Source organism: Octopus bimaculoides, chromosome 25, assembly GCF_046866305.1.
Source record: "Octopus bimaculoides isolate indiv1 chromosome 25, ASM4686630v1, whole genome shotgun sequence".
Taxonomy (NCBI): domain Eukaryota; kingdom Metazoa; phylum Mollusca; class Cephalopoda; order Octopoda; family Octopodidae; genus Octopus; species Octopus bimaculoides.
This window is the reverse complement of record NC_142952.1, coordinates 12,966,282-12,985,946: the sequence shown is the minus strand read 5'-3', so window position 1 is coordinate 12,985,946 and position 19,665 is coordinate 12,966,282. Positions and strand designations below refer to the sequence as shown.

Here is a 19,665-nt window from a genome sequence, read left to right as displayed (position 1 = left end):
TAGTGGTGGTGGTGGTGGTGGTGGTGGTGGCGGTGGCGGTGGTGGCAGTGGTGGAATAGTTTCTTTAGATTAAATTCTCCAGTAGCTGTCACACCCCAGTAAACAGCCAGACATGGAAAAGGAAGTCTGAAACAGGTGCCAGTCAGTGGAGTGGGTTGGCATTTTGTCAGATTGGCTCTGTATAGAAAATACATTGGAAGTGTAAGGTTAATGTTAACCTTGTTAATTAAATATAAGGTTCCCTCAATGTTTGCCTGTTTGCTTCTGTTACGTGTGTATGCACAACACTTTATGTGTTTCTGAATGTGCGATTGTCTGCATTTCTGTATCTTTTGTCTTGTTTCTGTTGTTGGACTGTGGCCATACTGGAGCACTATCTTGAAAGGTTTATTTCAACAGATCATCTCTAGTACTTTTCTTTTTTAAAATCTTGTACTTATTCTATAAGTCTCTTTTACCAAGGATGAAAACAAACACGCACCAATTGTCAAGCAGTGGGGACACACACACACGATGAGCTTCTTTCAGTTTCCATTTACCAGATCCACTCACGTGGCCTTGGTTGGTTCAAGGCTATAGTAGAAGACACTTGCACAAGGTGCTATGCAGTGAGACTGAACCCAGAACCATGTGGTGCCAAACAGGGGGACTGAACCTGGAACCATGTGGTTGGGAAGCAAACTTCTTACCACACAGCCTCACCTGTGCCTTTTCTTCTTTAGTAGGGTATAATTTGAGGCAGATTTGGCTGCTGTTTCTAACAGCCTTAGTGATTATGTATAGACTCACTCATTTCTTGAAGTAGTAGCAGTAACAGCAGCAGTAACAGTTGTCATCCTCATTTTAACATCCACTTTTCCCATTCTTGCATAACTCAGATGAAAGTACTGACCTGTTCCCAAACAAACTAATGTTTCCCCTACCCCTTCAAACAAGAAATGCACAGTGGTCAGAGATATTTTCCCAAAGGATTGCAAATAAATGACACCACTTAAGTGATGGTGATATTTGTTTACAACTAGTACATGATATCAGAACAAGCACACTCACACACACACACACACACAACAGGCTTCCTTCAGCTTCTGTCTACCAAACCCTCTAACAATGCTTTGGTCATGCGTTTGGTCTATAGTAGAAAACATTTACTCAAGGTGTTGTACAATGGGGCCAAGCCTGAACACACATGTTTACTCTGGGTTTTGTGCAGTGGGATTGAACCTGAAATCACATGTCTGTAAAGCAAATATTTTAACCATCCAGCCAGGACACCACCTTCACAATCATTCTATACAGCAGGGACATTTTTAAGTGTTTTGAAAGAATAGGTTTTAATTCTATAACACATCTGTTATAATAAGGACATGTGATCTTCAGTCTTTTCCTAATGGTATCATGTATATCAGATCAGATCAGATCAGATTTGGGGTTAGGAAGCATGCACTGTTGAAGTGTGTTGCTGCATTCACCATTTCTCGGTATATTCCTGGGTCCTCCCAGGTGACCCCTCGAGCAGAGTCCTAGTCAGTTCTCATCTTTGCGATATACCTCCTCATACCATGTGGTGTGTGGTCTGGTCAACCGACATGAGCCATCAACCCGGCGGGATCCTCAATGAAGAAAACACAGTAAGCAGGATCTAACTCAGAAAATCAAGCAACATGGCCAATTAGTTTGAGCTGGCGCTCCCAAATCATACTAGGATGCCTCCCAGATTCTGAGTAGAGTTGTTGGTTGGATTTCATATCTAACTAATGCTAACCCATAATCTTGTGGTATATGTGTTAAGTAAACTAGAAATAGCTACCCCTAACTGGGGTATTATTCTAACTGGTTCTAACTTCATTGCTGCTATCTCATTCATTTATTTACCTTCTATTCAGGGAGCCCCCTCCTAGTTGCTGAGAAAATAAATCCTGTAACCAGTCTTTTTCCCTTGTTTTCTTTTAAGGCAGCACAACATATTGTCTTCAAGATAAATGTCAGAAGATATTGCAAAGCATTACCAATTTTTAGCAAAACAACTTCTTGAAATTTACATGCGTGTGTGTGTGTGTGTGAGAGAGAGAGAGAGTGTGTGTGTGTGTGTGTGTGTGTGTGAGAGAGAGAGAGAGAGAGAGTGTGTGTGTGTTCTGTATTGTGTGTAATATAATTATAAAGAAATGCTTAAAAAATAATAAATTATGCTTCAAATAATGAAGTCAGTGAATACAAATAGACTATTAAAATTCTATTTTGAAAACGTTAAATAATAAATTTGTTTTATACTTTAATATTCTTTCTTGTTGCTCTTATATACATTTATATATATATCTTTTTTTAATCTGCATTTACATGTGCACATTTGGGTGTGTATGCCTCACACTTTCTCTGTGCCTTTGTATGTATGCATCTATCTATCTATTTATATATGTCGTTCTGCCATAATATTTATGAGTGTTCCTCTGTGTGCATGTGTTGTGTGTATGCATGTGTGCATCCATATATACACAAACACACACGTGCACGCACACTTATATTCTTTCTTATTGACTCCTTTGTGGGAAGCTTTTTTTAAAAAATATATAAAAGAAATTCTATTTAAAAACAATAAAACACTAATTTACGATGTAACTTTTATTTTTCTCTAAAATAATTTATGGTTGCTTCAGAAGTATATTTCTGAATTTCCTCTATCTTGTGTTTTAGAGTGAGATACAGACAGATAGAGAAAGAGAGTGTGTGTGTGTCCCCGCAAGTGCATGACTGCAGATAGAGGTATGTGTACATACATATTCTATACATGTATGAATATAAAAACTCATCAAGAGAAAGGAAAAGCTGTGTGTGGAGGCCTGTATATGCATGTAATGTTTGTATATCTATATATATATATATATGTGTCTATACATGCATATAAGTATGTGTGTATGTATTTGTATGTATGTGCAATGTCTGTGTCTCTATTTAAGTGTGTAGATATATATGCATTCTATATACGAATATATATATATGTGTGTGCACGCACACGCACATGTGTCAAATGATGGCTTAACTGGTTGAAACTTTGAAGTCATATATATATATATATATATCTGTGTGTTTGTTTTTATCTTTATTTCCCACCATCGCTTGACAACCAGTGTTGGTGTATTTATGTCCCTGTAAATAGTATTCTACCAAAAGTATTGAGTAATTGTTCAGTTTAATGTAAAATTGTTTTTATTATAACATAAAAACAAACATCATATATATATATATATATATATATATATATATATATATATATATAGAAGTGAGTTTGGAGGGATATATTACCTGAGTGGATACCATATTAGCTCTTGGTTAAGTTCTAGTTAACAGCTAACCACAACAATCAGTATCTAATGTCTATGTCTACCTTTATATATCTTTTATCTTCTACTTGCTTCAGCCATTAGACTGTGGCCATGCTAGGGCACCACCTTGAAGAATTTTTAGTTGAATAAATCAACCCCAATACGTTTTTAAGCCTGGTACTTATTCTATCAGTTTCTTTTGTCAAACTGCAAAGTTACAGGGATGTAAATATACCAACATCAGTTAGATAGATTGTAGTTGTGATTTAAAGGCCAGTCTTGTTGCATTTCAGTGTGTCTTGTTGATTTGAGCTGAGAGTTACATTAAAGATACATGCATCTCTGGAATACTCACCCAACCTAGCTCAGTTGATAGAACAACTGTATACGCCTTGTAGAAACCGACAAAGATCCATATACTTGTGTGTGTGTGTGTGTGTGTGTGTGTGTGTGTGTGCGCACGCATGATGTGTACATGTTTGTGTGTGTGTATGTGTGTTCATTTACTTATGGACTCACATATGAATAATTCACACATAAACTCAGGCATCATACGTCCTGGGACAATGGAATTGATTGACCAAGTCCACTCCTAAATTACCAGCTTTTGCAGCTCCATTACTGCAACAAGCATTACAACACTAACAACAACTAGATTAACATTGTCATCATCATCATCATCATAACACACACAATTACTCCTTTTGTATATTATATATTTCTGCTATGATTTTATTGATGATAATGTGCTGACAAAAAGACATAAAAGTTAAAAATCCACTAAAATTTTTCATACTGACTTTAGTTTATGTTTGTATGTATGTCTGTGTGTGTGTGTATGAATGTGTATATATAAAAGTGTGTGTATGTATGTATGTATCGTATGTATGTATGTGTGTATGCATGCACGATGTACTTACGTACAGAGTGGGTCAAAAGTCACACACAAAATAAGTTGAAAACACTCTGGAATTGTCAAAGACCTGCTTCAATTTTTCTAAAATTACATCAAATAAATAAAATAACGATGAATACTCATATACTTGTACATGATGGACAAAATGAATATTAATAATGTAATATAAATAAAATGTCAAATGGTATGGTGCATGACTTCTGGCTTACCCTGTGTATATATATATATATATATATATATATATATATATATATATATACAGGGTTGGCCAGAAGTCACTCGACAGTAAATCAAAATTCCATAAATATTATCTGTAATTCTGTATTGACTTGAATGGAAAAATGTGTTGCTCAAGAAGGACTTCAGTTTGAACAATTTTCATGATGTTTCATATGTAGATGATTTTTATTAAATTCATTCAGTTGTTAAGCATAAATACATCTTGGAATTAAATGGTTTTGATTTTCTGTCAGGTGACTTTTAGCCATCCTATCTCCCCTTCTTCTTAGCTCTCCTGTGTAATCCCTTCTGTCCAGCATTCGCCATGATAGATCGCTGACCACTACACACATTTTTTTTTCTCTCCGTGTTTCTCTCCTTGTTTATTTCTGTGTTCCTTTCTGTTAAAGAGCTTAGGCTCAAAACGTCAAAGACTTTCTCTATTCCCAAGCGTTATACTAATACATCTGTTTGTTTTCTACACTACCTGTCTTCATCTGTTGTTTTTTTGTGAATTCTCCTTATATATATATATATAGATATAGATATATGTGTGGGTGTGTGTGTGTGTGTGGGTGGGTGTAAAGGACAAGAAAAAGGGGAAAATAATGTGTGTGTGTGTAAATGTTTGTTTTTATGTTATAATAAAAACAATTTTACATTAAATTGCAGGATTACTTAATACATTTGGTACAGTACAAATTTATTATTCTCTAACAAGAATAATATTGACAGTGACTTTGAAGTTTTGGCTTGCTAAGTCATCATCAGACTGTAATTAATGTAAGTTCATTTTGCCTTTATGTAGTCTCTGTTAAGTTAAAAATCTTCTAGAGTTACCTGAGTTCTGTTGAATGATAATTACGTTGTATCATAAGTTGTGGTGGCCATGATATTCTTTTATCCTTTTACTTGTTTCAGTCATTTGACTGTGGCCATGCTGGAGCATTGCTTTAAATGGTTTTAGTCGAATAAATCGACCCCAGGACTTATTCTTTGTAAGCCTAGTACTTATTCTATTGGTCTCTTTGCCAAACTGCTAAGTTACAGGGACATAAGCACACCAGTATCAATTGTCAAGCAGTGGTGGTGAGGGAAACACAAAGACACGCATGAATATATACATGGCGGTGCCCCAGCATGGCCACAGCCTCATGGCTGAATCATATAAAAGAATATATATGACAGGCTTCTTTCAGTTTCCATCTACCAAATCCGCTCACAAGGCTTTGGTCAGCCCAAGGCTATAGTAGAAGACACTTGTCCAAGGTTCTATGTAGTGGGACTGAACCCAGAGCCATGTGGTTGGGCAGCAAGCTTCTTACCACTCAACTACACATGCACCTATGGAGAATTTTTATTGATTAAATTTGGGGAAGTGCTAATTGCTAGAATTTATTCCTACATGTAGTGTGTATTTAAGTGTGTATTTTTATGTGCATCATCTTCGGGTCATAGGTGTTCACAATAGAATGTAGTTAGATTCTCAGACAGAAGATTCCTCACTTGGTGTGGTTGTTGTTGGTTTTATTTATATATTAATGGGATATTTACCTTTTGTTTTGAGAATTTAAAAGTTAAATTTTAGAATTCAGTCTAGTGTTTTGATCTTTGTATTTAGGTGTTACTTGATATGTCAGCTTTTAGGGGTCAACAAAAGAATGTAAGTATGTGGTAAGGATTAGTTAGTCGGCAGGTTGGTATTATTTACAGGTTTTTCACCTGTTTATATTGGGAGGGTGTTGGTCATCCCTTAAATATGTTTTGAAATGCTTTTAACTGAGAAAGGTTTATGTAATGGATGCATTTCCTATTATATATTAGATAATACACAAACCTGAAACATGCATATTAAATGATCTCAAAATATTGCTATTTGGTTTGATTTCATTATTACAACTTATACAACTCAATGCCAGTACAAACTAACCAATCTAGACTCCACTTATGCAGATTCTCCAACAATAATTTGGAGTAGTTTGTTATATTTGACTTGAATAAAAAGATTCTGGTTGTGTGCACCATTTCATAGCATAACATGAAATATTCGTGTGTGTGTATGTGTTATTTCTTTACTGCCCACAAGGGACTAAACATAGTTTACGGGATATAGCCAAAAAAGTTAAAATTCCCTACACTGCTGTCCACTCCACCATTGTAAGGTATCATGAAACAGGAAAAAATAACGACAGAGCTCACTCAAGTCATCCAAAAGTAAGTTCTAAATCACAGGATAAGTTCAAAAGAGTCACCAGTCTTCGAAACAGATGCCAGACAGCAAATGAAATTGTTGCACAACTAAGTGAAGCCAATGAAGCTAACATGTCTCCTACAACATGTTGACTGTAATGAAATCGCCAGCCCAATCCCCTGATTGCAATCCAATCAAAATTGTGTGGAATGACTTGGATCGCAGAGGGAAAAAGTGACAATCAAGGAGTGCAGAAACCCTCTGGACACTCTTACAAGAGGAGAGGCAAAATATTACCACTGAATATTTGCTTTCATTGGTTGAAAGAATGCCCAGAGCATGCTCTGGGCATACATATACGTATATATGCATATATGTATATATATATGTATATGTATATATGTGTGTATATGTATATATGTGTGTATATGTATATATGTGTGTATGTGTATATATGTATGTATATATATATATATGTATGTATATATGTATGTATATATATATATATGTATGTATATATGTATGTATATATATATATATATGTATGTATATATATATGTATGTATATATATATATATGTATGTATATATGTATGTATGTATATATGTATGTATGTATATATGTATGTATATATATGTATGTATATATATGTATGTATATTTATATATATGTATATGTATATATATATGTATGTATATTTATATATATGTATATGTATATATATATGTATGTATATTTATATATATGTATATGTATATATATATGTATGTATATTTATATATATATGTATATGTATGCATATATATATGTATTTATATGTATGTATATGTATGTATGTATATAGGACAAGGAAAAAAGGTAAACATGTATGAACATGAAGTTCAGTCTTATACACACACACACACACACACACACACACACACACACACATTTCTTTATGTTTGCAACAAGTGCAACACACAACTTGTCTTTTAATGTTTTTGAAGGGTAATGTCTTTTATATAATCTTTTTTTTTTCTTCTTCCCTCTCACACATGAAAGAGTGGTGTGTTAGAATTATTTCTTAATTGATTTCTCAGCATATGTACGCATGATGGTTTATGGGTGAAAAACATTTCCTCTCAGTAAAATTAGATAAAGCTGTCTACTCCATCCTGACCGAATGGACAAACAACCTTCTCATTCAAAGAAGAAAGAAAGGATAAAGACAGAGAAGAAGAAAAAGGCACCACTCCTACCACCATCACCAAGCATAAAAGTAAAACATTTCAAGCTATAGATTAGTACAAAATGTTACATAGTGATAACAATATTAAACAGTGTTTTGGTGTGTAGTTACTACAATGGTGGTTGTTAATGGAGGGCCTGTATTCTATTTGTTAGGATTTAGTCTGGGGTTAATGTTCTATATTACATTGGAGATTGTCCTGTATGTAATGCATTGGGCAATGTTGTGGTTGTAGCAATATTTGCCCTATGTTCTCTTGGCTTGTGGGATCACCATTTGAAATGTATTTTGTGTGTGTGTCTGTGTGTGTCTAGAGAGAGTAAGCTTGAGAGAACCCTTCTAACTCTAAGCTATACCCATGATAATGGATGAACTTACTTATTTTATCAACCTTGGATGGATTAAAAGATAAACTGCACTCAAAATATAAAGGTTATTTGACATTGGTAGCATCGTTAGGGCATCCGGCAAAATGACTTGCAGTATTTATTTCAAATTCTAGCATTTCATGTTCAAATCTCACCCTGAATGACTTTGCTTGTTTACTTCCAGATTCAACAGAAAGTGTTCAGGTTAAATTTGACAGTTTGCATAAAATGAAAGGAAAACACAATATGCCATCCAAAAATAAAAGTATTTTTAAAAATTAAAATATATCAACTAGATTATGGCTGGGAGATAACGGTTTACTCAAAGTAGCCACCCTCAGATTCCACAATGGCTTTAAAATGACTCCTGAATCTGGCACATGCATCCTTCCCTGTGTCCCTGGGAAGATCTATAAACACCTTTTTGATCTTGGCCTCCAACTCAGCCTTGGCGTTGCAGGCAGAATAATTACTATGCCCCATGCATAGCAATCCATAGGATTACAATTGGAGGAATTAGAAGGCCAGAAATTGGGGCGGGTGAAGTTGTAGAAATCCTCCAAAAACTATTTCTGGCTCTTTCCAGCAGTATGGCATGGAGCCAAATCCTGCTGCCACACATATGGCCTTTCAGTTCAAATGCACTGCAGCCAGGGTTTGACCACAGTCTCCAGTAGCTTCACATAGCCGTCTCAATTGAGCCTTAGGCTCTCTTCAAAGATGTAGGGTAGCATGACGTCACCTTCACTGGAGAGGCACCCAAAAACCATCACAATTTGGGAGGACTTAGTTTTTATAATAATTGAAATACCACATGGATTGTTGTTCTGAGCAATGCTCATCTAGTCTAGGCAGAAGTTCTTTTCATCTGAGAAGAAACAGATTATCCTCAGCTCAACAGGACGCCTCAGCTTCTTTGCGTTTGTCAAGCGAGTTTCCTTGGCCTTGGTTGTCATTCAGGACTAGCTTCATCATGGTGACTTCAATAATCGTCTCTCTTGCCAAGCAATGGATTCCATTGCTTGGATCTTCCATCCACTTGTCCTGCAATTTCGGATGAATCCAAGTGTTTGGACCCAGTCAGATCACCTGCTGTGTCCCTTCCTGCTAGCTACAGTTCCATAGTCTCCATTGCAGCTGTTCATGTCATGTCTTACAGCCTTTACGGTATTCACAGAGCTTAGAGCAGCAGTCATGGTGTTTGTATTTTGATACCTGGCACAAATCATCTTGATACAGATAACTCTTTTCCAGTATTCAAATGGCTTCCAGTTTTCCATATCAGCTAACTTTTTCTCAACTACAACTTTAATCCTTATGCTCTCCAACACCATTGACTATTTACCAATACTTCAAGGTATTTCAGAAAAATGGAGACATAACAAATCATCAAATGTACCCCAAATACCCAGTACATAAATTACTTGTGTAGAATGAACTGGCAGAGTCATTTGAGCATCAAACAGGTTGCCTTGCAGTAATACATTCTAGATTTTTGCATTCTAAGTTCAAATCCCACTTCAGCCTATTTGGTGGTAAATTTAATCTGTTGCCCAGTCTAACACCACCACTTGATCCTTGGGTGGCTTTTGTGGAATCTGCTCTGTTGAAAGCATGTGGGCCAGATCTCTTGTTTAAGGGTACCTTTCTCATGACAAAAAAACAAACAAACATAAAAATCCATCTTGGCTATCTAAGTTTCCTTCCCAACTACATGGTTTCAGGTTCAATCTCACTGTGTCTTCTACTATAGCCTCAGGCTGACGAAAGCCTTGTGAGTGAATTTGGTAGACAGAAACTGAAAGCCCATTACTAATAATAATAACTACTGGGGGTGGTCAACAAGTTCAATTAAAATTCTTCAAGGCAATGCTCCAGCATGGCTGCAGTCCATTGACTGAAATAAGTAAAAGATAAAAAATAAAAGATGCACAACTCTACTGCAATGTCCAATTGCTAAACGAACTAAAAATCTTAAAGCTACACATGACTGACTTACAAACTTAGGAACTCCACCATCATATCTATCCTGTATCTTTAAACTTTCCATCACCATTTTTCTAATGGAATATTCTCTCTTTTATGTATTGCAAATAATTTTGTAAGTAATCAAGGATTTAGAAAATATTTAGTGAATTAACCAACTTCCTCATTATTAAGCTGGTTTTGGGAACGTAACTTAATGAGTTCTTACCTAAAATTATGATCTTTTGTTGTTTATCTTTCACTTGTTTCAGTTATTTGGCTGCAGCCATGCTGGGGCTCTGCTTTGAAGGGTTTTACTCGAACAAATCAACTCCAGGACCCTTTTTTTTAAACCCTAGTACTTATTCTATCAGTCTCTTTTGCTGAACTATTAAGTTATGGAGATATAAACACACCAGCACTGATTGTCAAGTGCAAGTGATGGTGGTGGGGAACAAGCACTAAGACACATTTGCATAGATATATATATATATATATAATTAAGGGATCAGCAACAGTTGCTTCACCACATACCGAAATTTAGAAATAGCAGCTAAAGTGCTAATTCTACTACTACAATAAGTCTCCAACAGATAGCAATAGTATTGCTATCTTTTGGAGACTTATTTTAGTAGTAGAATTAGCACTTTAACTGCTATTTCTAAATTTCGGTATGTGGTGAAGCAACTGTTGCTGATCCCTTAATTATGTTTATAATTTTAAAAGAACTTTTTTATATAAGTTCTTTACCGATAATGGTTTTTTACATACCAAACTACTTGGTAAAAATTATTAATTATTAATTTATTAATTATTAATTTATTAATAAATTAATAATCCTTTACCCTATATCTGTAATGATATTTATATATATATATATATACATGATGGGCTGCTTTCAGTTTCCATCTACCAAATCCACTCACAGGGCCTTGATCAGCCTGAGGCTATAGTAGAAGACACTTGCACAAGGCACCATGCAGTGGGACTGAACCTGGAGCCATGTGTTTGGGAAGCAAGTTTCTTTTTTTGTTTTGTTTAAAAATAAACATTTTTCAAGCAAGTTTTGTATCACAAAACCAGTGGCAGTGTGAAGCTGGTTAGTATTAACGCGTTGAAAAATATCTGGCCCACAATGAGCCATAGATTGAACAAATAGCTTCTTTCTTATTGTAAACCAAATTTCTTGAAAAGCAATATATTCATATCATTTCATTTCTTTCCTTATCGTTCATCCTTGCATCATTCTCCCCTCCATCACTCACCTCCTCCACCACCCACCCCTCCATCATTCATCTCTCTATCAATCATCTCTCCATCACTCATCTCTCCATCACTCATCTCTTGGAATGTTTGCACAAACTTACTGACTTTAGGAAGTAACCTTACTCAGTCGTGAATTGATTTCCACCATATATATATTTGTATATATATATAATCTTTTACTCTTTTACTTGTTTCAGTCATTTGACTGTGGCCATGCTGGAGCACCGCCTTTAGTCGAGCAAATCGACCCCAGGACTTATTCTTTGCAAGCCTAGTACTTATTGTATCTGTTTCTTTAGCCAAACCACTAAGTTACGGGGATGTAAACACACCAGCATCGGTTGTCAAGCAATGGTGGGGGGACAAACACAGACACACTAACACACACACACACACACACACACACATATATGTATATATACATATATACAACGGACTTCTTTCAGTTTCCGTCTACCAAATCCGCTCACAAGGCTTTGGTCGGCCCAAGTCTATAGTAGAAGACACTTGCCCAAGGTGTCACGCAGTGGGACTGAACCCGGAGCCATGTGGCTGGTAAGCAAGCTACTATGCATATACATATCCATACGACGTCTGATCATTAAGTATCCGGACTGTTGCCATAGTAACGAAGCTAAAGAATGCAGAGTGAAGCCACTTGGTAAAGATTGACCTCAACTTCTGCTGTGCATGTGCACTAAGTTTTAATGTTCTAACTCACTTCCGCTTTTTACTGCAGTGCTTGGAAGAAAGGTGTGTAGCGTGTGATCATCGCATTGATCATGATAGAGAAAGTCGTCATGGTGATACCTGCTCAGAGTCGTATGCAAGGTTGCAGAAAGTGTAGGGAGAGGAGTGTATGAGCCACACACAAGTGTACAAGTGGTTCACACATTTCCAAGATGGCTGCAAAAATGTCGATATTGATGAACGTTCTGGGAGACCCACAACCAGCAGAACTGAGAAAAACATCACAGATGCATGTGCAGCTGTGAGGGGAAATCTTTGCATCACCATCTGTTAGTTATCAGAGGGTGTGCAGATTATTTATGGTTCAGTTCAGTCCATTACCATTAAAGATTTAGGTGAGACACATGTCTGCTAAGTTTGTGTCAAAACTGCTTTCAGCTGACCAAAAAGATACTCTGGTTTCTGTTGCACAGGATCTCCTTGATTGTGTCAAGAATGATAAAAACTTTGCATAGGCCACTGAGCAGGTATCACCAAGCTTTTGGCAAAATTTGTTGCAGATTCTCTGCTCAACTTTCTCTGTCATGGTCAATGTGACGATCACAGGCTACACACCTTCCTTCCAAGTACTGCTGTAAACAGTGGAAGTGAAGTAGAATGATGAAGCTTAGTGTGCATATACAGCAGAGATCAAGGTCAATCTGTGCCAAGCGACTTCACTCTGCGTGCTTTTCCTTTGCTACTATGGCAACAGTCCGGATACTTATTGATCAGAACACACACACACATATACACACACACACACATATACACACACACACACGTGTGTGTGTGTGTGTGCAGGAGTGGCTGTGAGTTAAGTAGCTTGCTTACCAACCACATGGTTCTGGGTTCAGTCCCACTGTGTGGCACCTTGGGCAAGTGTCTTCTACTATAGCCTTGGGCCGACCAAAGCCTTGTGAGTGGCGTTGATAGACGGAAACTGAAAAGAAGCTCATTGTATATACATATATATATGTATATGTTGGTTTGTGCGTCTGTGTTTTCCTATGTATTCATTCCGTTGTCTGTAGTTCATTGTTCTAACGTCCTGTACCCTGATATGCATCTATATACACATGTAGATGTATGTACATATATGTGTGTATACATGCATATATATTCTTTGTATTATTACATCATTGAACGCACACGTCCTTTTTGCAAGTTTGTACTTTATTATTCTGACGTGACTCTATCTTTCTTTCTATCTATCTATCTATCTATCTATCTGTCTGTCTTCCTCTATCTTTCTATCTATCCCTCTATCTATCTAACTATCTTTCTTCTTATTCATCTCCCCCTCTCGCTCCGCTTCCTTCTGTTGTCCTGGCTTCTACTTCACTGCTACACACACATCTCTCTCTTCCTCCTCATTCCACTTCCTCCCTCTACCATCCTCTCTGCTCACGCGTGACCTGTGGTCAACTCTCTTTTCACTCCAGCCACTATGAAGGCGAGACGAACTGTTAGCGTTCTACATCAGATTCACGTTTGGCCATACGGCATTTTAATGTTGTTTTCACTGTCCAATTTTTCCTGTCTTGGTTTGTGTTTGCCACCTTGGAGTCCTCTGTTTAGTAGGTCAATCCACTACTCAGGAAGAGACTATTCTAGAGTATGTTCTGCCTTATCTTTGAAACATCTAGTTAGAATAGAGGCAGCTGACGAAGGAATTATTCGAAGTGGCTATCTATTTTCCTATGTGTTCATTCCGTTGTCTGTAGTTCATTGTTCTAACATCCTGTACCCTGATATGCATCTATATACACATGTAGATGTAAGTATGTACATATATGTGTGTATACATGCATATATATTCTTTGTATTATATATATATACATATGAACATGTATATATGAATAAATATGAATGTATATGTAACATTATCCATCATCATTTTAATGTCCACTTTTCCATGCTGGAATATGAGGTAGATTTTTTTATGGCTGGATGCCCTTCCTGTCACAAACCCTCACCTGTTTCCAAGCAAGGTCATATTTTCCCATGGCTACACTTGTTTTTCACAGAAGACAAGTAACAAAACAACCTCATTTGTTTCTAGACAAGGGCACACACAAACACAGGCATGAACATATATTATATATACACATATTTACAGAGTCCACCAAAACAAATGTATACACACTTAAGGAAAGGAAGAAATCTGTATATTTTTATTCAGTGTTATCACAATTTGATAAAACATCGAAAGAGGTACTTATACATGTTAAATATTTATACAGATTTTTCCTTTCCTGAAGTTAGGAGGTACAAACACTTACACACACATGTGCGCACATGACAGTAACTTCTGCCCACCAAATTCAATCACCAGGCTTCTGTCAGCCTGAAGCTATAGCAGAAAGCACATGCCCAAGGTGCCATGCAGTGGGCCTGAACCTGAAATCATGTGGCTGGGAAGCAAGCTTCCTGTGTATACATTTTTTTGGCAGACTCTGTATGTACACATAGCAGTGTACATAGCAGTTATATTTTATGCTTCTGATTGGTAGATTTTTGGTAGAGAATAATTTGTAAAGGATGTTTCTATATCTACATTTTAATTCTGCAGCAGATGTTTGTTTTTCAGTTTCTGTCTAGCAAATCCACCCACAAGGCTTTGATTAGCTTGGAGTTATATTAAAAAACACACTTCCCAGTGGGATTGAACCCAAGCAAATTTCTTAACCAACACAGCACCTGTACCCAGATTTTGAAAATAATCTTGATCTAAGTTATGTTTAATAAGGTCTTTTTTTTACAAATGTATGCTGCCACTTTTTTTTGTTATTTTGTTGTCTTTTTTTTCCCAATAAAGATCAGAATTTTACTTTGTTTGATTTGTTTGAATTCTTGAATTCTGTTTTATTTGCTCATTAATTTTCCTTTTTTTTTTTCTTTCTTCTTCAGAAATCTATTACTATCTGAAGCAGTTCAACATCCATAACTACCAATTTCTTATAAGCGCTACCTTCAAGACTATTACAGTTGTCAACCAGGAGTATTCCATCTTTCTATGTATCAGGAATTTTCATGAGGATGCTGATTTCTTTGCCACGGTTGTTTCCTAATCTTTCAGTATTCTTTTAATTATACTGCCCAATTCTCACTCACTGAAGAATATGCTCAGTATATTGATATATGAGGCAGAATACCGGCATTATGCATTAAAAAGGTTGTTTTCTAATTTGAAAGACATTCACCGATAACATTGGCACATGTTGTACGCTACAGAAGCGACAACATGGAAACTATTTTGCAGATATCTCTTTCCTGGTTAATTCTTGCTTGCATATTACAATCTTTACTATTGTACATACCCACAGTTGCTGGTTATTCCAACGATACAATATTATTAAAATATGTCCCTGCCTCTAAGACATTCATTCAGTCTCATGGCTTAATGCATATTCCAGTCAAGAGAACTCGGACCAATTTAGAGATATCACCTTTAGGCTCCAACAGAAAAATTGGACGGCTTAAAAAACAAGAGTTAAAAATCTCACAAACATCTGCTGCAGAATTAAAATGTAGATATAGAAACATCCTTTACAAATTATTCTCTACCAAAAATCTACCAATCAGAAGCATAAAATATAACTGCTTTGATACAGTTTCCAACACACGACAACCAATTGATGGTTATTCTCTGCAGTTGCATTTGGGACGTTTTAAGCGGTCTGCTAACAGTTTACGAACTCAAGCCAATAAGAGGGCAAAAAGGAAATCTGCTAAAGAAAAAAATGTTTCCTCTAACAATACTCTATCCACTAACAACAGTCTCCCCAACCCAACTCTTAAAATTACTAAACCAACAAAAACTGCTGCTTCCTCCAGCCATAATCCACGCCGTAAGACAAAAAAACAAACAGAAGCTGCTACTTCCTCAGGCCGTAATCGGCGGCGTAAGACTACAAGACCAACAATAGCTGCTGCTTCTTATGTTCGTAAGCCCCGTTCTAAGATTATACAGCCAACAGCAGCTGCTTCATTAATCTATAATCCACGATCCAAGGTTATAAAGCCAACAACAGCCACCTCGTTAATCCATAATTCTCGATCTAAGAATATAAAGCCAACTGCAGCTGCATCCTTCGTCCATAATCCTCCTGATAAGATAACACCAACATCAGCCACCAGTTTTATTAAAACTACAATGATTACAGATGTTGACACTAAAAGTATTCCTTACAAAACACACCAGCCAACATCTTTCTCTTCATTGCCAAAGATTGTTTCTTCATCAGTTCCATTACCCCAGAGTTCCATCACAGCTTCAAAATCAGAAGCTATTCTTTTGTCTTCCAGTCACAAAACAGCTTCAACTTCTTTGTTTGTTCAACCAACATCATCAGCTTCTCAAAGTAAACCTTCAATGGCAATGGTGACTCCCATTTATAATTCCTTACCATTAAATACATTCACCACTTCCACAAATATTCACCCTGTAACTAGTTCCAAGTTTGAACCTATTGGATTGACTTCACATCTTTTGCATTCTGGTAGCGAAGGGCCTCTTATGACCAAAATGCCAACGCCATTTATAACCTTACAACTGAAGAATGACTCAACTGATACCAACACTCAACCCAAAATTGAAAACTCCCTTTACTTGACCCCAACTGATGCCTCGTCAAATCGATGGTCAAAGAAGAATGTATCACTTCTAAGTAATCAGCTACGCACTGCATCTCTGTCAACTTCAAACATTGTTCTACTGTTGAACAATTCTTTATTGGCTACCTTAGACACCAAACAGAGTTCCTTGGCAGTTCAGACAACCACAGTCCCCAATCCAAATTTATCCTCAAAGACCCTCAAACTTGATTCAACAACAAAAACACTTTCCAGCAATAATTCAAGACCACTGACAAAACCTGTCATTGAAGAAACTACGGTTATGTCTAAATCTCCTCTTTCTCCCACTAACAGTCTATACAAATCTTTTACTCTTCACCCAAATACAGTTTCCAGCAGTCAGTTATACACACTGCTGCAACCAACACCAAATACTGGTTCTAATTCAACTAATTTCAGTCAGACATTTCCAAGTTCTAAATACAAGTTTGTTGTCAGCACAAACGGGGCCTCTGTTGAAAGTAAGGCAACAGCTTCACCCACTGCTGACTGGACTAAAAGCACATTAGAAACCAAATCCAATACCTTTACAACAACAATCGCAACAATATTCAAGCCACTGATTACTTCAACGTCTGACCCTTCTCCTACAAACGTCAGTGTAAAAGAAAGTAAGGGCCCTCAAAACTCTTACATAATTGTCCCAGATTGGAAAGTAGCCAAGCAGGAGTGGAAAGCAGCTTGGCATGTTCACATTTATACTTTTGGTTCTCTGTTTGCTCTTCTTGCCATTTATCTGTTGATCTGTTTACTGCGACTGCGACATACTATACACTTACTAAACAACTATTACTTTGTTGCAGTAAATCTGCTCCTCTTTACATTTTGTCTGCTAAGAGCTCTTTTCTTGCTGGTTGATGGTTACAACTCTGACCACACATACCATTATCTCATAGGATTCCTCTTATTTTACTTGGCATTTCCTTGCCTTACATCAGCATTTGCATTAATCTTTTATGCCTTCCTTAAAACTGCCAAAGTTTATTATTTGTCATCCAAATTCCAGTGTTTGCCCTTATTAATTACTATTATAGTCGTTCATTATCTCCTGCCCATCACTGCTGCAATACTCATCGGACTCTTCCTTACTGTCAAAACTTTTTTGTTTGTCTGCCAAATTTTCTTTGTGCTCTGGGGTCTTTTTCTTTTCTTGGGTTACATATATGTTTACAAAAAATTGCATTTTGCTGCTGAGAAAAGACAAAAACTCCTGCTTCAACTCCGTGAAGCCAAAATCCACATGGACAACTACACAATATACAAGGAACGACTCACCCTCTGCCTTGGTGTAACTGTTGCTCTTTTTAGTTCCATTATTGGTACATTTTGTACATGTCTACAAGTATATTCAGCTCTGTACTTCTTGGGCATTTTCCCAAATGAACTTCCAAGACCATGGCCCTGGTGGGGTTATCAAACTGCTGTTCGCTTCTTTGAATTCTTGTTTTGTATAATAACTACTTATATAAGCACGCTTCCCTTTAAGCATCGTAGCAAATATGGCTGCGACCCTTGGTTTTACTGTTCGTCTTACACATGGTTGTGTCGCAAGGAAAACATGTGGAATTCTCATAAAGACATCAGCTGGACCAACATGGACGAAAACATAAGTAGCATTGGAATTTCAAAAGATACACGGCGCAAAGAAATCAAAGCTGCTGGTTATGAAATAATTCCATTAACAATTTCTCTGAGTCAAGAAGGTGAAAACTTAGCATTGGATGAGCCTGATTCAATGCTTATTGTTCAAAATGGTTTTGTCCGTTTCCGTACTGATGAAGAACTGGAAGAGTTGCGTCAAAGTCCAAGAGTACCAAGAATGCATGCTGTAGCACCAATACCTGTCTCAATTCCCAAAGTTCCCAAAACTCTTCAGTGGAGCAACAGTAACAGCAGTAAGTGCCACCAAAACAATGGCTTTCAGTCAAAGGATGCCCTTCTTGGTAGTGGCTCATCTCCAGAGTGTTTGTCATCATCAACCTCTCCGTCATCATCCCAATTCAATCGCGTGAGTACTGCCGGAAGTGAACTTACATTTAAGGCGCCATCACTGAGTTTGGCCAGCAGCATTGACAAGGAACTGGAGCATTTTTTTCGCCACTCAAGTCACAGGTCTCTTTCTAGCGTCACATCTGCTGATGTGCTAGCAATTAACGAGGACACGTCTAGTGAGAATTCTGTCTTTCAGGCTGATGACAATGCTGACGGCATAGAAACCGGTGACGACCACTCCAAGCGGATACCTTCCTTCTTTCTGACGGAGGAACCTGATGACAGTTTAAACACGACATCCTGTAGTAGGAAGGATAATCTAAATTTAACCAGCTACTCCTTTCATAATTCAAATCCCCAAATCACCAACATTTAAACTTTTTTTCTTTTCATAAAACAACAATAATAATAATAATAAAGCAATGATGATGATGATGGTGATGCACAAATGAAACAAGGTAAAAATAGATCGTTTGAGAAAGAGGAAGGTAATGTTTGTGGTATAGTGACTGAAAAAGAGAGAGTGGTGGTCAGGGGTGGGGAGAAGGAGTTAATGAGAGAAACAAGAAAGAAAGTGGAAAGAAAAGATAAACTATGATGGCTGTGAATAATTTTTTTTTTTTTAAATTCAATGAAAAAGACAGATTACATTATGAAGTTTCATGTATGGTTGAGATTTTCCAATAACTGTTTTTTTTTAAAAATATAATTACATGTGCATGTGTGCGCACACACACACACACTCACTCACTCTTTCATATGTAGATATATATATATATATATATATATATATATATATACATATATGTAATATAAGTAAATGGATTCCCATT

General features: G+C 36.7%; 1 protein-coding gene across 2 annotated transcripts in view; it reads left to right on the top strand.

The window, feature by feature from the left end:
- The window catches only part of LOC106871669 (uncharacterized), a 218,510-nt gene extending 199,104 nt beyond the window's left edge, over window positions 1-19,406 (top strand). The window contains exons 4-5 of one of the 2 annotated variants that reach the window (XM_089342265.1): window positions 5,125-5,235; window positions 15,113-19,406. In XM_089342265.1, coding sequence (XP_089198391.1) covers window positions 15,447-19,208 — 3,762 coding nt within the window. In that variant the 5' untranslated portion in view covers window positions 5,125-5,235; window positions 15,113-15,446 and the 3' untranslated portion in view covers window positions 19,209-19,406. The remainder of the gene's footprint in view (window positions 1-5,124; window positions 5,236-15,112) is intronic. The other variant, XM_089342264.1, reaches the window with a different exon arrangement.
- Window positions 19,407-19,665: the final 259 nt, after the last annotated feature.